We start from the raw sequence: 25,405 nt of genomic DNA on the forward strand, positions 1-25,405 counted from the left end.
TAGCGCAGTGATTCTCAAACCTACATTTTATTTTCCGCCTATGAACTCCGTTCGATTTCCCTTTTACACGTATAGACTCTCACAGCCATTCGTTGATTAAAAAATTCTTGTTCTGTTTGGTTAACCGTTGAGAAACACTGTTTTATCTGGATTTGGTATTTATCACAGGTTAGAAACAATTAAAGATGTACATTGGTATAATTGAAGCTGTTTCCCTATTGATACATATTATGTTGGGTACTTTTAATATACGCCACTGATGTCTTTCAAACGAAAGAAAAATTATCTACAAAACTGCCTATTAGGTGTGTTTTTAATTAGTTGAACTAAATCTAATTATATAATATATAGTAATTATCACATACTGAGGTGAACGTTAATTCTTGTTTATGAGATAGGTCGATCTACTTATTTCAGGGTTGGTGTTCCATTACCTTCAAGTAGCAAATCTGGTTCAAGATTTTTCCATAAAAGTCTTTGTCCCTTCTGAGATTTGGCTGTTATTTCTAGCATGTAAATAGCCTGCTTTGGGGTGGGGGTGGAATTATTGAATTTTTTCAAACAATATTTTTCAGAATCATAATTTCCGTAATTTTTTATGCATTTCTAATAATAAAAAAAATTCCGGAAAATATTTTTAAATGAGGAAATATGGGGGCAGGGGGGGGGGGGTAACATTTTAAATTTGAGATTTTTGAAAATTTTTTTTTCAGAATCGGAATCTCCATACCCTAAAACATGGGATTCTGTAAAAAAAAATAACTAAAAAAAAAGGGGGGAAAGTTCCGATTGCATATACTCCATCTGGACCGCAAATCTATCCATCTACAATGGAGGCATTAAGAAATCTGTAAATGGACTTGATAGATTATTGGGTGATGTCTCAGAGAAATCACATTATTGTTGGTGATACAGCATTCTACTGCAGCTATATGTCTCCACTGTCTTACTTTTAATCATACAATTGATACAGAATCCAAACGGTGAACAAATATTTTATTCCCCTCCACTCAATTACGCCATATAAATTTGTGCAAGTACAAAAGAGAAAAAGCGTGCCGAAGTCAAGAAAACGGATAGGTTTGTTCCACATCAACTGAACGAGATTAAAAAAAGAAAAGAGTACATCAAAGTGTACTCTTTATTGCTCTCTCGGCTAGAAAAAGACTGTTTTTACATCGAATCATTACTTGTGATGAAAAATGGATACTCTTTGACAACAGCAGGAGAACAGGACAGCGATTAGATGCAGGAGAGTCACCTAAACACTACCCAAACCCATCATTGCACCCTACAAAGTTAATAGTCACTGTATGGTGGTCTGCGAAGGGAGTTATTCATTATTCATTTTCGCAACAAGGAAAAACGATAACAGCAACATTGTATTGTCAGGAAATTGATTGTATGCATGAGAATTTGAAAAAGAAACAAACCAAACTAGTGAATAGAGATGACCCAATTTTGCTCCCTGGCAACACACGTCCTCACACTTCTCAAGCTACGGTCCAAAAGTTGCAAAGCCTGGATTATGAGATTTTGCAACATCCTGCCTATTCCCCTAATATCTCTCCTCCTGATCATCTCTCATTTAAGCATTTTGATATTTTCATAAGCAATAAAACATTCTTAAATGGAAAAAAGGTAACTGAAGCATTCAGACAGTTTATTTCAGCAAAAGATGAAATTTGTTTTTTAAAGATGGAATATATGACAGAGAGAAAAGTTGGGTAAAAGTCATGAATGAACATTCATCATACTTTGATAAAAAATAAACTGGTTTTCTAAAACTTCTGAAACATTCTATTGTTACCTTTCACATATGACATTTCATGTAAAACAAACTAATATAACATCAGACAGAAAAACAGGATATTCATGGATGAGATACAACTGCCTCTGCAGAAGAAGTCTGAGAAGTAATATGCAAGAGAAAGACAAAGACTGTTCCACTGAGAGAGAGGGGGGTTTGTGAGTGTAAAAGGAGAGGGAGAGGAAAAGGAAGGGGGATGCAGTGAGTAGTGAACCTGTGTCTATTGAGGAGCAGAAAGAAAGCAATGATACAGTTGGTAGGGGGAGACTAGAAGAGAGAGAGAGAGGAGGAGGAGGAGAAGCAGAAAGAAATCAATGATACAGTTGGTAGGGGGAGACTAGAAGAGAGAGAGAGAGGAGGAGGAGCAGAAAGAAATCAATGATACAGTTGGTAGGGGGAGACTAGAAGAGAGAGAGGAGGAGGAGCAGAAAGAAATCAATGATACAGTTGGTAGGGGGAGACTAGAAGAGAGGAGGAGAAAGAAAGCAATGATACAGTTGGTAGGGGGAGACTAGAAGAGAGAGAGGAGGAGGAGCAGAAAGAAAGCAATGATACAGTTGGTAGGGGGAGACTAGAAGAGAGAGAGAGGAGGAGGAGCAGAAAGAAAGCAATGATACAGTTGGTAGGGGGAGACTAGAAGAGAGAGAGAGAGGAGGAGGAGCAGAAAGAAATCAATGATACAGTTGGTAGGGGGAGACTAGAAGAGAGAGAGAGAGAGGAGGATGAGGAGCAGAAAGAAAGCAATGATACAGTTGGTAGGGGGGGACTAGAAGAGAGAGAGAGGAGGAGGAGCAGAAAGAAAGCAATGATACAGTTGGTAGGGGGAGACTAGAAGAGAGAGAGAGAGGAGGAGGAGCAGAAAGAAAGCAATGATACAGTTGGTAGGGGGAGACTAGAAGAGAGAGAGAGAGGAGGAGCAGAAAGAAAGCAATGATACAGTTGGTAGGGGGAGACTAGAAGAGAGAGAGAGAGGAGGAGGAGGAACAGAAAGAAAGCAATGATACAGTTGGTAGGGGGAGACTAGAAGAGAGAGAGAGAGAGGAAGAGGAGGAGGTGCAGAAAGAAAGCAATGATACAGTTGGTAGGGGGAGACTAGAAGAGAGAGATAGACAAAGTGGTAAGCATCATGAGTCTGGTTACCGTCAGGAGTCAATGAGTTTCTGTTTAGAATAAAGGTTAAGCCATGATTTGGGAGTTGTAATGAATTTTGACAATGATATAATCACACTTTCACATGAATAGATGCATGTCTAGTTAAGTTACTTTTGTATGAGAATGATTTACCACAGACATCACAGTGGTAGGGTGTTTCTCCTGTGTGTATAAATTTGTGTGTAGTTAAGCCACTACTTCGCAAAAATGATTTACCACAGATATCACAGTGATATGGTCTCTCACCTGTATGAATGCGTTTGTGATTCGTTAAGGCACTGTCTTGAAAGAATGATTTGCCGCAGGTATCACAGTGGAATGTTCTCTCTCCTGTATGATTACGTTTGTGATTAGTTAAGGCACTGTTTTGAGAGAATGATTTACCACATGTACCACAATGATATGGTCTCTCTCCTGTGTGAATAGGTCTATGTCTTCTTAAGTGAGTATTTTCAGTGAATGCTTTGCCACAGATATCACAGTGATATGGTCTCTCTCCTGTGTGAATACGTATGTGATTAGCTAAGGCACTGTTTTGATAGAATGATTTACCACATGTAACACAGTGAAATGGCTTCTCTCCTGTATGAATACGTGTGTGTTTAGATAATTCACTGTTTTGAGCAAATGATTTACCACAGATAACACAATGGTATGCCCTCTCTCCTGTGTGAATACGTATGTGATTACCTAAGGCAGTGCTTTGATAGAATGATTTACCACAGGTATCACAGCGAAATGGCTTTTCACCTGTATGAATACGTTTGTGCTTAGATAAGTCACTGTTTTGAGAGAATGATTTACCACAGGTATCACAGTGATATGGTTTCTCTCCAGTATGAATACGTTTGTGATTAGTTAAGGCTTTGGTTTGAGAGAATGATTTACCACAGGTGTCACAGTGAAATGGCTTCTCTCCAGTATGAATACGTTTGTGAATAGTTAAGGTGTTGTTTTGAGAGAATGATTTACCACAGGTGTCACAGTGAAATGGCTTCTCTCCAGTATGAATACGTTTGTGTCGGCTTAAGTGGGTATTCTGAATGAATGCCTTGCTGCAGATATCACAGTAGTATGGTCTCTCTCCTGTATGAATACGCTTATGATTAGTTAAGGCATACTTTTGAGAAAATGATTTACCACAGGTATCACAGTGAAATGGCTTCTCTCCAGTATGAATACGTTTGTGAATAGTTAAGGCATTGTTTTCAGTGAATGCCTTGCCACAAATACCACAGTGATATGGTCTCTCTCCTGTATGAATACGTATGTGTTTATCTAAGGTACTGTTTAGAGAGAATGATTTACCACAGGTAACACAGTGATATCGCCTCTCTTCAGTGTGAGTTCGTCTGTGGTTAATTAAGGCACCGTTTTGAGAGAAGGATTTACCACAGGTATCACAGTGGAATGGCTTCTCACCTGTATGAACACGAATGTGATTAATTAACTTACTATTTGTTGAGAATGATTTACCGCAGATTTCACAACTATGTTGTGATTTTCCCAATTCTTTTGACATTTCTCTAAGGGATACAAACAGACCCAACCATTGAAGTTTCTCACAGTATTAACATTTTTCCCTTATCCTTCTTCTCTCACCAAAGCATATAATTTCCTTCTTCTCATTCTTGTATTAATTTATTTCTTAGAAATATTTCAACTGCTATCAACTGTGAATTTATTGTTACCTAAAATTCTGCAAACTCTTTTCCAAATATATAATTAGAATGCAAAAGCAGCAGATAATGAGATGCAGAAATGGTGCTATGAATCTTCACTCAGAGCAAATATTTCACAGTAATTCCAGTCTAGATTTATAGCAGTTGGGTTATTATATTTGTTCTCTAAAACATTTTCTTTTAATCTTTAGAACATTGGTAAATATTCCAGATGTATCCAATGTTAAAAAAGTTGTTTTGTGCCAATGTCATCCATTAATCTGAAATAATAAAGAAACAGTATTAGATATAGAGGAGAGATTAAAATGGTAATGTTACAATATTTCTATATTGATTAACAAATGACATCATATAACATTTGGGGGTGTATTCCAAAACATGAATACTTGTCAGAGTGAGAAATAAACGAGGTATGTGGTTATAGCAAATGCTAGACAAAGCAGCCAAATCTCCATTTCATCACGCACTTTTACGTCTGAAATTAAACTACTTTTATTTTTTACCGAAAAGGTTTCTCCTGTTGTTTTTAAATGCGTAGTGCCCACAAAATGGGCCGAAATTGGTCCGGAGAGAACACTAGGGGGTTAGGAGAGTGTGTAAAAGACAAAAAATATTTCTTCAAACACATTTTTCTTTTAAATACGATCACTTCCAATAATGCAGAAAACAAAAACTCTCAAAACTCCCCGCCAAAACGGAGATATTCCGTCGTATGTTGGCCACACATCGCTGATGGCTTCCATATTTTTCTAACGTTTTTTTCACAATCTGTTGGAGTAGAATCTCTCCCCGATTTATCTACGCACCATACAGTTAAATTGAAGAATACTCACATGAGCCGACCGAGCAATGAGGACTTATGGAAGAGACAAGAACGACGATAAAACGTGGTTACTGTAAAACGTGTGAAAACAGCGAGCATTCGTCAAGGCAGTTGGTTCGAAAACAGCCATTTCACTTCGTTCAATATCATCCTTCTATCATATTGTTGGGCCCACGATTTGTCTCTCGAAGACATTTCTCATAAGGTCCACTGCATCAAGAATACTTGTGCAATTTCAACGGTGAATTGATTTTACGGACGTAAAATAGGAACTTCGGTCAAACTTAGGAACATCAACATGGCTCACTGTAGCGTAGTGTTGTGTGCTCTGGAGTAAAGCAATCTGAATTAGATATGACCAGAGAAGCTAAAGAGAGGGGATGACAGCACAGAAGGCCACAGTCCCTCGGGACCCACGAAGGGTAAAACTGAAAACCTGGACACCTTCAGAGACGGGATGGGCGGAATAGAAGACTCAATCCACGGTATAAGTATTCCCGGATTTCTGAAAGCCAGATAAGAGATCCGGCACGAACGATCAATCGATGGATGGGTGTGTATATCTTACCTGTAATGCTATACAAATCAATATTTAGTGGGAAAATATATTCAATCAAACCAAATCTCCGTGAAAACATACAAAAACACGTTATTATTTATTCTCCCGAGTCAAGCAGATTCTAGCGGAAACGGAAGTAGGGTGTGTCATGTGACAAAAGTAAACTCACCGCTCTCTAGTAAGTAAAACCAAAAGTGTTAATATTATGATGCAAATCACCATGGTTACTGTGGTTAACATCTGGCTCTGATAAACGAATCTTCGTTATTGTCACCATCGGCCGTGGTGGTGATCTTCTAAAAGATATATTTGATATTTCATTTTGAATAACATTGCTTAAAACGGCGATCTGGCAGAATCGGTAGCGCACTGGACGGAATGTTTAGTGGTATTTCTCCCATCGCTACGTTCTGAGTTCGAATTCCGCCGAGGTCGGTTTTGCCTTTCTTCGTACTGGAGTCGATCTCATAGACTGCTCCCCCCGGCCTTTGCCAAGAGTTGAGAAGAATCGTTAGCGCGCTGGACGGAATGCTTCGCGGTATTTCGTCTGTTTTTACGTTCTGGGTTCGAATTCCGCGAGATCGATCGAGTTTGCCTTTACTCGTAATGGAGTGAATCTAATCAACTGGCTCCTTCCACAAAAATTTCGAGCCGTTCTTCTTGGAGAAGAATCGTTAACGCGCCGGACGAAACGCTTAGCGATATTTCGCCCGTCGTTATGTTGTTCATGTTCAAATTCCGCCGATGAAATAAAAATCACTGAAATATCTCCAATATATATATATATATATATTAATTGTAAATGCAAATATATATATATATATATATATATGCATATATATATATATATATATATATATAAATGCAAATATATATATATATATATATATATATATATATATATTATAATATATTATATTATATTATATTATATTTATCTTATGATATTTACTTTACTTTATATTATACTAATTTATTGTGCTTTTAATTATTAATTTTTCTATATGTGATAGTGGATTTTCATCGATGAGTTCTTGAAAATTGGTTATTTTCCCTAAAACTATATATATTTTATATATACTTTATCTATAAGGCTCAATTTAATTTTTTATAAATTGATTTTAATTGAGTTTTTTACCTGTAATTTTGGATTTTGTCCCTAATAATATTATTATTATTATTATATATATATATATATATATATATATATATATATATATATATATATATATATATATACACACACATATATATATGCATACATATATATACACACACATATATATATACATGCACATATATATAGGCGAAGGAGGGAGCTGTGTGGTAAGTAGCTTGCTTATGAACCACATGGTTTCGGGTTCAGTCCCACTTCGTGGCACCTTGGGCAAGTGACTTCTAATATAGCGTCGGGTCGACCAAAGCCTTGTGAGTGGATTTGGTAGATGGAAACTGAAAGAAGCCCGTCGTGTATATATATATATATATATATATATATATATATATGTATGTATGTATGTGTGTGTATATGTTTGTGTTTGTACACCCTAACATCGCTTGACAACCGATGCTGGTGTGTTTACATCCCCGTAACTTAGCGGTTCGGCAATGAGCCCGATAGAATAAGTACTAGGCTTACAAAGAATAAGTCCCGGGGTCGATTTGCTCGACTAAAGGCGGTGCTCCAGCATGGCCACGTATGTATGTATATGTGTGTCTGTATACAGGGAGAATTCACAAAGAAAAAAACAACAACACACGAAGACAGGTGGTGTAGAAAACAAACAGATGTGTTAGTATAACGCATATATATAGTACATATATGTATATACATACATACATATATATATATGTGTGTGTGTGTGTGTGTGTTAATCATCGTAATTTAATGGATGTAATGCAAGCTGTCATGGGTCGGACGATTTCAGAAGGAATTGCAAGCCGGAAGGCTGTACCAGACAGGAGAGGCTTCTACAAAGATTCCGCCATCCAAGTTCAGTCACAAGGTTTTTTCTCCAAAGTGCCATGCAGTTGGAATGAAGGTGAAACGAAACGTCTTAAAAAACATAATCTCGAGATTAATGTCCTGAGAGGAAGATTTTATTAAAAACATCGCAGTGCAAAGTTATCTCCCCTGCATAGATAAAGTCTTGGATAGGATTTCCATGAAACAGTGGTCTCCAACCACGGACGGCGTCATGGAGGGTGATGTTTCTGCGGACCGATCGTGGCACATATGCGTGATTTCTGTGAACTTCAATAAAGAGACCAATAATAAAAAGTGCAATTTATTCAAGGGAAGGCAAAGTGTATACTCTTTTCACTCTCATGTACTGAAAATTCGACAAAAATTACTTATAAATAAATATATACATTAAATGTAATATGAACTTTATAGTTATGGCAGACAAAGGTAGACGTAATATACACACTTATTATGTAAAATAAATATTCATTATAAAATAAACTTAAATACAATAAATAATATTGTGTAAATGAATATTGAATAAACACATCGTTTTAAATTAAAGTCCAATATGCAATTTAATTATTATATAATTCTAAACAAGTCCATTATTTCTTTGTGGCCAGATCCATGGACCAGTACCGGTGGTTAGGGACCTCTGATATAAAATACAAATTTGGTAGTTGCTCTTATATGCTATTACATCGTCTAAGACAGTTTTATGTATCGTTGCATAAGATACATATTTTGAGAAGCAATCTTCACATAGTAGTTGTATCCAGTGTGGATACAGATAGAATCCAATATCCCTGTCTGTTGCAAGAGGCTAAACAATTCAGATTTAGAAGAAAATCAGGATCTACTGAAGTCTTTGGATTATGATTCCCAGCCATCTTCTACACCCAAATTTCTCTAGTCTCAACAAATATGGTACAGGTGTCATTGCAAAGCTTATTACATTGACTGATGACATTTGCAGTACAGTTCATGGCATCTGCATTATTCTCACCATCCAAGTCTCTTATTACTGTGCAGCACGACAGGTTTATGGCAAAATTTGACTTGAACAATGAGAATATCTCCTTGGTAAAGCTCTTAGTGCGATTTCTTTTCACGAAACACTCCACAGATTCGAGAAATGATTCATCAACAACCTTAAGCTTCTACTTTTTCCTTCTGACATCATATATCCAGGATTACATCAGCAAGTACAGGCTTCAATTTTCAGGAGTAGAAGGTTTAAAGTGAATAGAATCCAGCTGTTGTTACTAGCACATGAAGTGACCATATATATGCATCAAACAAAAGAAATATTGAGGAACAAGTAAAATTCAATATTGTCTTTCATTCTTTTACATATTTCAGTCCTTTCACTGAGACCATGCTGGAGCATTGCTTTAAAGGGTTTTAGTCAAAGAAATCAACCACAGGATATTCTTTGTAAGCCAAGTACTTACTTTATCAGTCACTTTTACCAAAACGCTAAGTTATGAAGCAACAATCAGACTTTCATATGGATAGATGCATGTGTAGTTAAGTTACTTCTCCAAGAGAACGACTTGCCACAGACATCACAGTGATGTGGTTTTTCTCCTGTATGTAGCAATTTGTGTTGAGTTAAGGCACTATTTTGAGAAAATGAGGAACCACAGATATCACAATCATATGGTTTCTCCCCTGTATGAATACGTTTATGTTGAGTTAAGGTACTGTTCTGAGAGAAGGATTTACCACAGATATCACAGTGATATGGTTTCTCTCCTGTATGAATACGTTTGTGTTTAGTTAAGTTACTGTTCTGAGAGAAGGATTTACCACAGATATCACAGTTATATGGTCTCTCTCCTGTATGAATACTTTTATGTTTAGTTAAGTGATTGGTTTGAGAGAATGATTTACCACAGGTATCACAGTGGAATGGCTTCTGACCTGTATGAACACGAATGTGTTTATTCAAGTTACCACTTATAGAGAATGATTTACCACAGGTATCACAGTGAAATGGTCTTTCTCCTGTATGAATACGTATGTGTGTAGTTAATTCACTGTCTTGAGAGAATGATTTACCACAGATTTCACAGCAATGATGTGATTTTCCTAAATCTTTTGACATTTCTCTGAGGGATACAAACAGACCCAACCATTGAAGTTTCTCACAGTATTAAATTTTCCCCTTATCTTTTGTCTCACAGCACAGCATGTAATTTCCTTTCTCTTCTTATTCTTATAATTTATTTCTTAGAAATATTTCAAGTATTATCAACTGTGATTTTATTGATATCTAAAACTCTGCAAACTCCTTTGCAAATATATTCAAGTTTAATTAGAATGCAATAACACCAGATAATGAGATGCAGAAATCGTGCTATGAATCTTCGCTCAGAGCAAATATTTCACAGTAATTCCAGTCTAGATTTATAGCAGTTGGGTTATTATATCTGTTCTCTAAAACATTTTGCATTAGTTTTTAAGAAACTGATAAATATTCCAGATGTTTCCAATGTTAAAAAAGTCGTTTTATGCCAATGTCATCCGTGAATCTAAAATAATAAAGAAACAGTATTAGATATAGAGGAGAGATTAAAATATAAATGTTACAACATTTCTTTATTGATTAACAAAAGACATCAAATAACATTGGGTGAAATCTAAAAATTTGTAAACTACAACTACACCTTCACATTGTGTATATAAAGATATATGTATATCATCATTTCTTCAGTCTGCGCAGAAATATCTAAAATCTGCCTTGTTTATAATTATACCATATATCCCATGATTGGTATGGTTCAGAGCGGATAAAAATCATAAAGTTTGGAAAACAATAGTTTTAAATGCAGAAATAAATTTATGCTATTAATGGTGGTGGTGGTGGTGGTATTCCAAAATAGCGACACTTGCCAGAGTGAGAAAGAAACAAGGAACATGGTTTGTGGTTATGGGATATGCTAGACAAAGCAGCCAAATCTCCATTTAATCACACACCTTTACGTCTGAAAATACTTTTTTTATTCTTTTTTACCGAAAGAGTTTCTCCTATGATTTTTAATTGCAAAATGCCCAGAAAAGGCACCGAAATTGGTTAGGAAAGGGGAAAACTGGTGGAATAGGACTCTGTGTAAGAAACAAAAAACAAATAAATAAATAACTTCTTCAAAAAAATTCTCTTTTAAATGAAGCGATCATTTCCAAGAATATACAGAAAAAAAAATCTGAAAATTCCCTGCCACAATGGAGAAATTCCGTTTTATGTGGGCCACCCATCACTGACGACTTCCATATTTACTCTGGTTTCTTCGGTCAATATAAAGACCTTCACCCGGTAACAAAAATGAAAATAAAACAGCATTTTCAAAATTTCAACTCCCCCAAACACACTTCCGGGATTTCTGGGGCTTTTATTTTTCGAAATACGTAGAAAAAAAAGATTCTGGAAAAAAATTGGTTGGCAAAATTTCAATTTTTCGTAGCTGTGAGGTAAGTAGCTTGCTTACCAACCACATGTCCATGGGTTCAGTTCCACTGCGTGATACCTTGAGCAAGTGTCTTTTACTATAGCCTTGTGCTGACCAAAGCCGTGTGTGTGGATTTGGTAGGTGGAAACTGAAAGAAGCCCGTCGGTATATGTATATATATATAGAGAGAGAGAGACCGATATATATATATATATGTGTGTGTGTGTGTGTTTGTTTGTGTATGTCTGTGTCCCCCCATCATCGCCTCACAACCGATGCTGGTGTCTTTATGTCTGCGTCACTTAGCGGTTCGGCAAGAGAGACCGATAGAGTAAGTACTAGGTTACAAAGAATAAGCCTGCTCGTGAAATCAACGTGCAAGTGGCTGAGCACTCCGCAGACACGTGTACCCTTAACGTAGTTCTCGGGGGATATTCAGCGTGACACAGTGTGTGACAAGGCTGACCCTTTGAATTATAGGTACAACAGAAACAGGAAGTAAGAGTGAGAGAAAGTTGTGGTGGAAGAGAGCAGCAGGGTTCGCCACCATCCCCTGCCGGAGCCTCGTGGAGCTTGGGGTGTTTTCGCTCAATAAACACTCACAACGCCTGGTCTGGGAATCGAAACCGCGATCCTATGACCGCGAGTCCGCTGCCCTAACCACTGGGCCATTTCGCCTCCACAACTGTCTATTAGGTGTAATATGTGTGGAAAACGAATATGAAAAACTCAAAGGTCCATATTTCGGATTGAGAATACGAATAAACACAAATCGTTTTTTTTTTTGTTTTTTTTTCAGAATCGTAATCTTATTTTTCTACGTATTTCGCAGAAAATGCGATTGTTTGGGGTGAAACTTAGTCTACTTAGGAACATTCTGCTCAACATGGCTCACTGTAGCGTAGTGTTGTGTGCTCTGGAGTAAAGCAATCTGAATTAGATATGACCAGAGAAGATAAAGAGATGGGGGTGACAGCACGGAAGGCCACAGTCCCCCGGGACCCACGAAAGGTAAAGCTGAAAGTAGCCAAAGAATCGACAGGCAGACAGACAGATACTTCACTAGCAGTGAGCACTTTCACTTCTGACAGCTAATAGCATGACAGTGCCCGTACGATCAATCGATGGATAGGTGTGTATATCTTACCTGTAATGCTATACAAATCGATATTTAGCGTGAAAACATTTCCTCACACGAAATCTCCGTGAAGACATACAAAAACACGTAACGGCAGCTTCTAGAGGAAACGGAAGTAGGGTGTGTCATGTGACAAAAGTAAATCCACCGCTCTCTAGTTAATGAAACCAAAAGTGTTAATATTTTGATACGAATCACCATGGTTACTGTGGTTAACATCTGGCTCTGATAAACGAATCTTCATTATTGTCTCCATCGGCCGTGGTGGTGATCTTCTAAAAGATATGTTTTATACTTCATTCTGAATAACATTGCTTAAGGCGGCGATCTGGCAGAATCGGTAGCGCACTGGACGGAATGCTTCGCGGTATTCCGCCCGTCTCTACGTTCTGAGTTCAAATTCCACCGATGAAATAAATATCACTGAAATATCTCGAATACGCGTATCATCATCATCATCATCATCATTTAATAACGGTAATCCATGCTGTTATGGGTCGGACGGTACAGGAACTAAATACCAGCCGTGAGGCTGCACCAGACACCAAAGACTTCTACAAAGATTCCGTTATCTAAATCCAGTCACAGGGTTTCAGACGGCCCAGATCTACAGTTGAAGACACATTTCCAAAGTGCAACGCAAATGAACTGAAACCCAAACGTCTTAAACACACAGACTCGAGTTTAATGTCCCGAAAGGAAGATTTTCAAAATATTGCAGTGTTAAGTTATCTCCCTTACCGGTTTCACTCTGTGATAATCATATTTTCTTTCTTTTTATTTGTCTTGCTCGCTTTACGGTCTGGCGTTTGCCGAATTTTCTTGAGAACAATTTTTCTTAGTGGTCAGACCATATGGGGTCTACATTTAGCATATTAGGAGTCCCCCTAGTGGTCATTCCTTTTCATATGTATGCAATATGAATCTTCAAAATTCTAGGCAACTTACCCTTATTTAAATTTATATATATATATAAATATATATATACACACACACACACACATATATATATATTATATATATATAATTAAATATACGAATACAATTGACAGTCCAATAATTTATTTATAACATAATATACTATGAATATAACAAACAATTATTAAAAAACGAAAAGAGCCCACAATTTTTTCGACTTATATAGACTTTTTGATAAATAAACAATTCAATTCCCATATCTAAGTCTCAATTGTATCTCTCTCTTTAATTTTATCTTTCTAATTTGCATCAAACCCATATTTATGTGGTTTTCAACTGACGTTGCAGTAAGCTGGATGTTTTACACCCATTTGAAGGAATTCTTTTCTCTAGTTTCTACAAAGATTCTGTTATCCAAGTCCAATCCCGAGGCTTTAGATGTCCCAGGTCTACAGTTGAAGACACTTCTCCAAAGTGCCATCCAGTTAGACTGAAGCTGAAAGGAAATGTTTTGAACACACAAACTCGAGATTAATGTCCTGAAAGGAAGATTTAATTCTTACAAATCTGAAAATTAGTTGAACATTATTACAAATAAATAAATAAATATATACATTTACTGTAAAATGTACTCACAGTTATGGCAAATAGTATAGGTAGACATCAACGATACACTAATTATAAAAAGATACATTAATTATGAGAAAATGTATTCATTATAAAATGAACTTACAGTTACAATAGATAGTAGAGTAGATGAATATCGAATATTTAAACAAATCTTTTTAAATTCAAGAAAGAAAGCAATGATACAGTTGGTAGGGGGAGACTAGAAGAGAGAGAGAGAGATGACAAAGTGGTGGAGGGAAAGGGATTGTAGTGTGTGATGAGGAGTAGTTTGGTTGACTGGGGGGAGAAGGGGGAGATTAATGTAACAAGCAGGGGAGAACAATTAATACACACACTAATGAGTGACAGTCCAGGTGAAATGAGGGGATTCCACTGCGATGAATGTCTGTCTTGGAATTGGTTTCATGTATTTTGAACACCATCACCATCACAGAATTTCTAAGGTCTTCCAAACAATATCAGTGGTATAGATATCCACCAGAGAAAAATCTCTGTGAATATTTAAAGAGCAACAGTATTGAATCACCAATTTAGATTTAGAAGAAGATCAGGATGATCTACTGAAGTCTTTGGATTATGATTCCCAGCCATCTTCTCCTCCAAAATTTCTCCAGTCTCCATAAATTTGGTAAAGATGTCATTGCAGAAATTATTACACAAAGGTTACGCCATGATTTAGCAGGGGAAACGGTTTTAAATTTTAACAATGATACAATCACACTTTTACATGGATAGATGCATGTCTAGTTAACTGACTTCTCTGTGAGAATGATTTACCACAGAAATCACAGTGATATGGTCTCTCTCCTGTATGAATACGTTTGTGTGTGGTAAAGCACGCGTTGTCAGTGAAAGATTTATCACAGACATCACAGTGATATGGTTTCTCTCCTGTGTGAATACGTTTGTGTGTAGTTAAGGCATTGTTGTGAGAAAAAGATTTACCACAGGTATCACAGTGAAAAGGCTTCTCACCTGTATGAATACGTTTGTGTCTTCTTAACCGAGAATTTTCAGCGAATGCCTTTCCACAGATATCACAGTGGTATGGTCTCTCTCCTGTATGTATAAATTTGTGTGTAGCTAAGCCACTACTTTGCAAAAATGATTTACCACAGAAATCGCAGTGATATGGTCTCTCTCCTGTATGAATGCGTTTGTGATTAGTTAAGTGAGTGTTTTGAGAGAATGATTTACCACAGATATCACAATGATGTGGTCTCTCTCCTGTGTGAATACGTCTGTGTCTTCTGAACTGAGAATTTTCAGCGAATGCCTTACCACAGATATCACAGTGGTATGGTCTCTCTCCTGTATGTGTAAATTTGTGTGTAGTTAAGGCACTACTTTGCAAAAATGATTTACCACAGATATCACAGTGGTATGCTCCCTCTCCTGTATGAATGCGTTTGTGATTAGTTAGGGTACTGTTTTTAGAGAATGATTTACCACAGATCTCACAGTGGTATGGTCTCTTTCCTGTGTGAATATGTATGTGATTAGTTAAGGAAACCGCTTGAGAGAATGATTTACCACAGGTAACACAGTGAAATGGTTTTTCTCCTGTATGAATACGTATGTGTTTAGTTAAGTTACTGTTTTGAAAGAATGATTTACCACAGATATCACAGTGATGTGGTCTCACTTCAGTGTGAATACGTTTATGTTTAGTTAAGTTAGTTTTTGCAGAGAATGATTTACCACAGGTAACACAGTGAAATGGTTTCTCTCCTGTGTGAGTTCGTCTGTGGTTAATTAACGCACCTTTTTGAGAGAATGATTTACCACAGGTGTCACAGTGAAAGGGCTTCTCACCTGTATGAACATGAATGTGATTAACTAACTTACTATTTGTTGAGAATGATTTACCACAGATTTCACAACAATGTTGTGATTTTCCCAATTCTTTTGACATTTCTCTGAGGGATACAAACAGACCCAACCATTGAAGTTTCTCACAGTATTAAATTTTTCCCTTATATTTCTTCTCTCACCAAAGCATGCAATTTCCTTTCTCTTCTTCTTGTTATAATTTATTCCCCAGAAATATTTCAACTGCTATCAACTGTGATTTTATTGATATCTAAAATTCTGCAAACTTCTTTGCAATTATATTCAAGTTTAATTAGAATGCAAAAACACCAGATAATGAGATGCAGAAATGGTGCTATGAATCTTCGTTCAGAGCAAATATTTCACAGTAATTCCAGTCTAGATTTATAGCAGTTAGGTTATTATATTTGTTCTCTAAAACATTTTCTTTTAGTCTTTAGAACATGGTAAATATTCCAAATGTCTCCAATGTTAAAAAAGTTATTTTGTGCCAAAGTCATCCATTAATCTGAAATAATAAAGAAACAGTATTAGACATAGAGGAGAGATCAAAATGGAAATGTTGCAACATTTCTATATTGATTAACAAATGACATCATATAACTTTGGGTGAAACCTAAAAATTTGTAAACTACAACTACACCTTCACATTGTGTAACATTAAATACATATATATTATGTGTGAGTATCATGTAAAAAAACACCATCTGAGTGTTGGGCCTCATGGGGGCAACATGGCCAGTGTATGTGTCACATAACTGGCACCTGTGCAAATGGGCCATCTGTGAATCGCCTGGCCTCAAGGAGGCAATGTGTCCGATACTATTGCCGTGTGGGTGGCACATAAAAAGTACCTTTGGAGTGCTGGGCCTCACATAAGCAATGGTGGTTCAGCTGGCGCTTAAGAGGCACCTTTGGAGTATTGGTCCACACGGAAGGAATGACATATGACAAAGATCTTTAGCAATATGATGTGCTTGAGAAGAAGATTCATCAAGCAAAGTGAAATAATAGTCATGGCACATATCGGTTTCACTCAACTGGTACCCATAAACAAGCATTAAGAAGGGCATCCAGCTGCAGAAACCATGCCAAATCTGACTGGAGTCTGGTGCAGCCCCCTCATCTTACCAGCCTTGGTCAAACCATCCGCCCATGGACAACAGACATCAAATGACGATGATAATGATATATTTATATACAGGAGTGGCTGTGTTGTAAGTAGCTTGCTTAGCAACCACATGGTTCCGGGTTCAGTCCCATCGCATGGCACCTTGGGCAAGTGTCTTCTACTATAGCCTCAGGCCGACCAAGAGCTTTTGAGTGGATTTGGTAGATGGAAACTGAAAGAAGCCCGTCGTATATATGTATATGTGTGTCAACCAATGCTGGTGTGTTTACGTCCCCGTAACTTAGCGGTTCGGCCTAAGAGACTGACAGAATAAGTACTAGGCTTACAAGGAATAAGTCCTGGAGGCGATTTGTTCGACTAAAGGCAGTGCTCCAGCATGGCCGCAATCAAATGACTGAAACAAGTAAAGGAATATATATACATGTTGAAGTTCAGAATAGCTGACAACAAAATACTTCTTTCATAAAAAATAATGCCACTGCTATTTACCACTGGATCAGTAAAGACTGAGCACATTTATGATGAAAGACACCCCATCCATGACCATCCTGTCTGACATTATGTATCCGGGATTACAACACAAGTATCTTCTATTACAGCCTCAGGCCAACAAAAGTCTTCTGAATGGATGGAAACTGAAAGAAGCCTGTTGTATATATATATTTATGTGTGTGTGTGTATTTGTCCCCTCACCATCGCTTGACAACATCTGCTAGCGCGTTTCTGTCTCCATAACTTAGCGGTTCAGCAATAGAATAAGTACTAGGCTTACAAAGAATAAGTCCTGGGGGTCAATGCTCCAACATGGCTGCAGTGATTTTGCAGGGAAAATGGCTTTTGAGTGGGGGAGAGAGGTAGATTAATACACAAACTGATAAGTGACAATACAGTTCTATATTTAAGAGATGGTGAATTATGTACATTATTTATATTATGTACATTTGACAGATATTTGTCTTCATCTTGTTTGTTTTTAACACAATGTTTCGGCTGATGTACCCTCTTGGGGAAATTTCAAACCTGGGTTTCTCATTTCTAAGGTATCCTCGGAATCCTGGGGTTAGTAGCCCACGCTCTTAACCACTAAGCCATATGCCTGAGTGCAATTATGGAGTGAATTTTTAGGGCTTATGAATCTAATATTTTTCTATCCTTCATTAATACTGGTTCTCATATGCTATTCATATGGGAACTGGTATTAATGACACATGAATAATAATAATAATAATAACAATAATATCAAAAATACCTTAGGAATGAGAACCTAGGTTCGAAACTTCCCCAAGACACCTGATGAAGGCAGGAGGGTATATCAGCCGAAACGTTGTGTTAACAACAAACAAGATGAGGACAAATATCCGTCAAACGTAAATAATGTAGTAAGTGATAGTCCAGGGGGAAAAGAGGGGATTCCATTGAGATGAATGTCTGTCTTGGAATTGGTTTCATGTATTTTGAACAACACAAGAGACTTTGAAGTACAGGTGCTACTCATTTTTCCCAGTTGAGTGAACTGGAGCAATGTGAAGTTAGGGTTAGGGAATTCCGTCCCTAACCGTAACCCAACACCCTAGTGAAGATCGTGTGGGTGTTAATCTGAGAAATTTACCGAAATTTCTCCGTTTTGACAGGGATTTTTCATATCCATTTTTTTTACGTTGCCCTTCGAAATGATCTGAAGTATCTTTTTAACAAAATAATTTTTCGAAACATTAATACAATCTAAACTTTGAATTGATTTTACGGACATAAAATAGGAAATTATCCCGTGTTGTCTTTAGAGTATGTCATTAGATCTGTTCTTTGGTGAAACTTAGTCTACTTAGGAACATTCTGCTCAACATGGCTCACTGAAGCGTAGTGTTGTGTGCTCTGGAGTAAAGCAATCTGAATTAGATATGACCAGAGAAGCTAAAGAGAGCGGGAGGCGGCACAGAAGGCCACAGTCCCCCGGGACCCACAAAGTGTAAAGCTGAAAACCTGATCATCTTCAGGGACAGGAAGGGCGGAGCCGAATACTCAATACACGGTATAAGTATTCCCGGATTTCTGGAAGCCAGATAAGAGATCCGGCACGTACGATCGATCAATAGATAGGTGTGTATATCTTACCTGTTATGCTACACAAATCGATATTTAGTGGGAAAATATATTCAATCACACCAAATCTCCGTGGAAACATACAGAAACACGTTATTGTTTATTCTCCCGAGTCAAGCAGATTCTAGCGGAAACGGAAGTAGGGTGTGTCATGTGACAAAAGTAAACTCACCGCTCTCTAGTAAGTAAAACCAAAAGTGTTAATATTATGATGCAAATCACCATGGTTACTGTGGTTAACATCTGGCTCTGATAAACGAATCTTCGTTATTGTCACCATCGGCCGTGGTGGTGATCTTCTAAAAGATATATTTGATATTTCATTCTGAATAACATTGCTTAAAACGGCGATCTGGCAGAATCGGTAGCGCACTGGACGGAATGTTTAGTGGTATTTCTCCCATCGTTATGTTCTGAGTTCAAATTCCGCCGTAGTCCAGTTATCCTTTCGGAGTCGATAAAATAAGTACAACTGAAACACTGGGGTCGGTGTAATCGATTCATCACCTCCGTCGAAACCGCTGCCTTTATGATTGACGTTGCTAACTTTATATTCATTGCCACCAGTCTCTTAAATTCTCACCGAGATATATTTAAAACACACAAGCTCTCACTCCTTTCAGACATCGAAGTCAATGGGAAATTGATCTCCCGTGTGAAATGCGTGTTCTGGCAAGACTTAGTGAATGTTGGTGGGAATAATTCAATGTAGAAATATGAGAATAGAGACGTTGAAAAGGGGCCACTTGTCCACTTTATACGAATCAAATAAAATCTGCCGTATTGCAGGTGTAAAAATTTTGGATCTGTGACAGACCGGACAAGACCGTAACTGAATATATTCGTAATCTCCGACATCTAACGCATAAGAAATTGAAGGAACTTTTTCGAAAAAAAAAAATGCTCTGCATTAGCCCCCAACTTTGCATAAATCAAATCTGCCGAATGGAAGAGGTTTTTCATTGGTTTAAATGATGTTGGGTACTTTTCACTTATGTTATGCAAACGAGGGGAAATTATCCTAATTAATTATGGGATCAGTAATTTTAATAAATAGACATACGATAAAAATCCTTCTATCGATATTACATAATGGTAGGGGATATTTGGCTGCTATTTTAGCAGATTCAATGACCATGTCGAGACCTCCCTGTTGATTCAGTGTTCGTAATTCGTCGAATTATCTCCCTTCGCATGATTGTTGCCTACCCATCTACAAAATTCTTCACTTTCAACTACTAGAATGTTCTGGGAAACTCCCTTACAAAAGTAGCTCTCAAACCTACAGGTTTTCTCTTAGTCTTTCTTCACTTAGAGCCATTCACGTCTCTGCTGTGTCGTATCCTTTTCTTCTCTCATTATTACATTTCTGCTTTTCCTGCAAAGACTACCTGATTCTGCTAATTTGATAAGCATTTTACCTGACATGTTAACAATTCTGCCAGCTTACCACATTATTTACCAACGACATTGAATATAACAACAGTATCTTTCCTATATCCTGCAAGTATGTTATATGGAATAGATATGTTATCTTTTGACTTATAAAAAGTGGCTGAAGTAGTTGACATAAGGAAGGACATCTGGCTGTAAAGAAATATCTCAAAAAGGGTAACCATGAGGAGTATGGTTACTGTCAGGGGGTCAAAGATTAGTTAAGGGCACAAAGGTTACACCATGATTTAGCAGGGGAAAAGGTCTTAAAATATTGGTTGTTGCTGGGTGTTCTAATGAATTTTGATAATTGTGCCATCAATCACACTTTCATATGGAGAGATGCATGTGTAATCAAGTTACTTCTCCGAGAAAATGATTTACTGCAGAAATCACAGTGATATGGTTTCTCTCCTGTATGAATACGTTTGTGTTTAGTTAAGGTCGAGCTGTCAGAGAATGATTTACCACAAGTATCACAGTGAAATGGCTTCTCTCCTGTATGAAGACGTCTGTGTTTAGTTAAGGCACTGTCTTGAGAGAAAGATTTACCACAGGTATCACAGTGAAATGGCTTCTCTCCTGTATGAATACGTCTGTGATTAGTTAAGGCACTGTCTTGAGAGAAAGATTTACCACAGGTATCACAGTGAAATGGCTTCTCTCCTGTATGAATACGTGTGATTAGTTAAGGCACTGTCTTGAGAGAAAGATTTACCACAGGTATCACAGTGAAATGGCTTCTCTCCTGTATGAATACGTCTGTGATTAGTTAAGGCACTGTCTTGAGAGAAAGATTTACCACAGGTATCACAGTGAAATGGCTTCTCTCCTGTATGAATACGTCTGTGATTAGTTAAGGCACTGTCTTGAGAGAAAGATTTACCACAGGTATCACAGTGAAATGGCTTCTCTCCTGTATGAATACGTCTGTGATTAGTTAAGGCACTGTCTTGAGAGAAAGATTTACCACAGGTATCACAGTGAAATGGCTTCTCTCCTGTATGAATACGTCTGTGATTAGTTAAGGCACTGTCTTGAGAGAAAGATTTACCACAGGTATCACAGTGAAATGGCTTCTCTCCTGTATGAATACGTCTGTGATTAGTTAAGGCACTGTCTTGAGAGAAAGATTTACCACAAGTATCACAGTGATATGGTCCCTCTCCTGTGTGAATACGTCTGTGTCTTCTTAAGTTACTATTTTCAGTGAATGCTTTGCCACAGATATCACAGTGATATGGTCTCTCTCCTGTGTGAATAAGTCTGTGTTTTGTTAAGGCATTGCTTTGAGAAAATGATTTACCGCAGGTATCACAGTGAAAAGGCTTCTCACCTGTATGAATACGTTTGTGAGTAGTTAAGGTACTGCTTACAGAGAATGATTTACCACATGTAACACAGTTAAATGGCTTCTCTCCTGTATGGATACGTGTGTGTGTAGTTAATTCACTGTTTTGAGAGAATGATTTACCACAGGTAACACAGTGATATGGTCTCTCTCCTGTATGAAAACGTTTATGTTCAGTTAAGTGAACGTTTTGAGAGAATGATTTACCACAGGTATCACAGTAAAAGGGCTTCTCACCTGTATGAACACGAATGTGATTAATTAACTTACTATTTGTTGAGAATAATTTACCACAGATTTCACAACTATGTTGTGATTTTCCTAATTCTTTTGACATTTCTCTGAGGGATAATAGGTTTATTATATCTGTTCTCTAAAACATTTTCCTTTAGTCTCTAAACCAGGATGAATGTTCCAATGTTAAAAAAGTTGTTTTGTGCCAATGTCATCCATTAATCTGAAATAATAAAGAAACAGAATTAGATATAGAGGAGAGATTAAAATGGAAATGTTACAATATTTCTTTATTGATTAACAAAAGACATCAAATAACATTGGGCGAAATCTAAAAATCTGTAAACTACAACTTCATTTTTTGCAACATTACATAACACACACACACACACATATATATATATATATATTAGACAAAATGAGATAACAAAGCAAAGTCTGTGAGGAGTTTACAGTACATTTATGAGGAAAAAGATATAGATGTAGCCTTACAGCTGTTTCTGGGATATTATGGATATCCCTTCATCAGAGATGACGAAAGATGGTTAAATAGAAGTAAATATTTGAGTTCGAAATAAGGAATTATTTTGGAAAAGGAGGAGATAGGCAATATAGAGGGAAGTAAAATATATATGGATATTGTAATTGCAGTTCCATTATGCAAGGAAAGTGGGGTATAGAAATGGTAAAAATGTCTCCTATACATGGTAGTTCATGTTTAGCTATTTGAAAGTATGGAGCCATGGATTCTGTGTTGTTCATTCAAAAGGGTCTTGTGGTGTGAATGAAAACTTGAGAGTGTATTGGTATTTATTTGTGGATAGATGGTGGGGAAGGGTGTGTCTGAGTCGAATGAGGAGGAAGGTCAAAATGAAAACAGGGAGAGAAAATGGGAGGAAGAAAGAAAAAAAGTGAAGAAAGGGTGACAGACATGCTCACAATTCTGCCAGCTTGCTACCTTATTTAGCAAAGACATTAAATATAACAACAATATATTCGCTGCCAGTGCCCCTGGACTGGCTTGTGCGGGTGGCACATAAAAGACACCATTTCGAGCGTGGCCGTTTTCGTGCGGGTGACACGTAAAAGCACCCACTACACTCTCTGAGTGGTTGGCGTTAGGAAGGGCATCCAGCTGTAGAAACTCTGCCAAATTAGACTGGAGCCTGGTGTTGCCATCCGGTTTCACCAGTCCTCAGTCAAATCGTCCAACCCATGCTAGCATGGAAAGCGGACGTTAAACGTTGAAGTATGTTATATGCAGTATATCCAGGAGCATGTTTATACTTCAAACATCACAATATGTTATCTTGCCAATGCAGGTTATAACAGTGGCCACATCAAATGTAGTGATAGCATCTTCTTGTATCTATTTTTTAACTATGTGAATAAATTTATGTTTACAAGTTATTCTTTGAATAGAATGGATTTTAAGAAGCAACTCTTCTCCAACTAAACTCTGTGAATGCCATGGAAGAATCTACTGAAGTGGTTGACATAAAGAAGGGCATCTGGCTGAAAAAAAATATCTCAAAGGGGTAACTATGATGAGTATGGTTACTGTCAGAGGGGGGGTCAATGATTTTGTTAAGGGCACAAAGGTTAAGCCGTGATTTGACAGGAGAAACGGATTTGAAATATTGAGTGTTCTAATGAATTTTAACAATGATAGAATCATATTTTCCCATGGGTTGCTGCATGTATAGTCAAGTTCTTTCTCCGAAAAAATGATTTACCGCAGATATCGCAGTGAAATTGTCTCTCACCTGTATGAGTACGTTTGTGACTAGTTAATACCTTCCTCTGTGAGAATGATTTCCCACAGATATCACAGTGATATGCTTTTTCCTCCAGTATGTATACAATTGTGTTTAGTTAAGGCACTATTTTGTGCAAATGATTTACCACAGGTAACACAGTGATATGGCTTCTCTCCTGTATGAATACGTATGTGTCTAGTTAAGGTTCTACTTTCAGAGAACAATTTACCACAGATATCACAGTGATATGGCCTCTCTCCAGTGTGAATACGTCTATGTCCTCTTAGGACACTCCTGTCAGAGAATGCTTTGCCACAGATATCACAGGTATATGGCTTCTCTCCTGTATGAATACGTTTGTGTGTAGTTAAGGTACTGTTTGCAGAGAATAATTTCCCACAGATATCACAGTGATATGGTTTTTCTCCTGTATGTATAAATTTGTGTTTAGTTAAGGCACTATTTTGAGCAAATGAGAAACCACAGATATCACAATTATATGGCTTCTCCCCTGTATGAATACGTTTGTGTTGAGTTAAGGTTCTCTTTTGAGAGAATGATTTACCACAGGTATCACAGTGAAATGGCTTCTCACCTGTGTGAACACGAATGTGTTTAATCAAGTTATCACTACTAGAGAATGATTTACCGCAGGTATCACAGCGATGTGGTTTCTCTCCTGTATGAATACGTCTGTGTCCTCTTAAGACAATATTGTGTGAGAATGCTTTGCCACAAATTTCACAGCTATATGGCTTCTCTCCTGTATGAATACGTTTGTGACTGCTTAACTGACTATTCTTAGAGAATGCCTTACCACAAATACCACACTGATATGTTTTCTCTCCTGTATGGATAAGTTTGTGACTGCTTAACTGACAATTTTGAGAGTATGCTTTGCCACAGATATCACAGTGATATGGTCTCTCTCCTGTGTGAATACGCCTATGTCCTCTTAACACACTACTGTCAGAGAATGATTTACCACAGATATCACAGTGGTGTGGTCTCTCTCCAGTGTGAATACGTCTGTGAACTCTTAAGACACTACTGTCAGAGAATGCTTTGCCGCAGATATCACAGTTATATGGCTTCTCTCCTGTATGAATACGTTTGTGTGTCGTTAAGGTAACTTTTTGAGAGAATGACTTATCACAGGTAACACAGTGAAATGGCTTCTCACCTGTATGAACACGTATGTGACTAATCAAGTTACTGCTTGTTGAGAATGATTTACCACAGATTTCACAACTATGTCGTGATTTTCCCAATTCTTTTGACATTTCTCTGAGGGATACAAATAGACCCAACCATTGAAGTTTCTCACAGTATTAAATTTTTCCCTTATCCTTCTTCTCTCACTACAGTATATAATTTTCTTATTCTTTTTCTTGTTGTAATTTATTCCTTGGAAATAATTCAACTGCG

General features: G+C 37.3%; 3 protein-coding genes across 5 annotated transcripts in view; all 3 read right to left on the bottom strand.

The window, feature by feature from the left end:
- Positions 1 to 970: 970 nt before the first annotated feature.
- On the bottom strand, positions 971 to 20,938 carry LOC149130630 (uncharacterized). Of its 3 annotated transcripts, none has more exons than XM_089344445.1 (2): positions 19,211 to 20,938; positions 971 to 4,904 (listed from the first exon to the last, which is right to left on the bottom strand). In XM_089344445.1, the coding sequence occupies exon 2, from the start codon at positions 4,482 to 4,484 to the stop codon at positions 3,033 to 3,035; it is 1,452 nt and encodes a 483-aa protein (XP_089200571.1). In that variant the 5' UTR covers positions 4,485 to 4,904; positions 19,211 to 20,938; the 3' UTR covers positions 971 to 3,032. The 3 variants fall into 3 exon arrangements, with proteins under 3 accessions (XP_089200571.1, XP_089200569.1, XP_089200570.1); XM_089344443.1 differs by lacking the exon at positions 19,211 to 20,938 and adding an exon at positions 6,036 to 6,696; XM_089344444.1 differs by lacking the exon at positions 19,211 to 20,938 and adding an exon at positions 5,478 to 6,010.
- On the bottom strand, positions 8,099 to 22,320 carry LOC128247001 (uncharacterized). The gene is made up of 3 exons (XM_089344643.1): positions 21,311 to 22,320; positions 14,973 to 15,374; positions 8,099 to 10,037 (listed from the first exon to the last, which is right to left on the bottom strand). The coding sequence occupies exons 1-3, from the start codon at positions 22,318 to 22,320 to the stop codon at positions 9,494 to 9,496; spliced, it is 1,956 nt and encodes a 651-aa protein (XP_089200769.1). The 3' UTR covers positions 8,099 to 9,493.
- LOC106878357 (uncharacterized) overlaps positions 16,166 to 25,405 on the bottom strand; it is a 28,722-nt gene continuing 19,482 nt past the window's right edge. The window contains exons 4-7 of the mRNA XM_089343822.1: positions 23,984 to 25,310; positions 22,254 to 22,440; positions 17,425 to 17,492; positions 16,166 to 16,474 (exon numbers count right to left, since the gene is read on the bottom strand). Of these exons, the coding sequence (XP_089199948.1) occupies positions 24,046 to 25,310 (1,265 nt within the window). The 3' untranslated portion in view covers positions 16,166 to 16,474; positions 17,425 to 17,492; positions 22,254 to 22,440; positions 23,984 to 24,045. The remainder of the gene's footprint in view (positions 16,475 to 17,424; positions 17,493 to 22,253; positions 22,441 to 23,983; positions 25,311 to 25,405) is intronic.

This window comes from Octopus bimaculoides, chromosome 28 (genome assembly GCF_046866305.1).
Source record: "Octopus bimaculoides isolate indiv1 chromosome 28, ASM4686630v1, whole genome shotgun sequence".
Classification (NCBI taxonomy): Eukaryota; Metazoa; Mollusca; class Cephalopoda; order Octopoda; family Octopodidae; genus Octopus; species Octopus bimaculoides.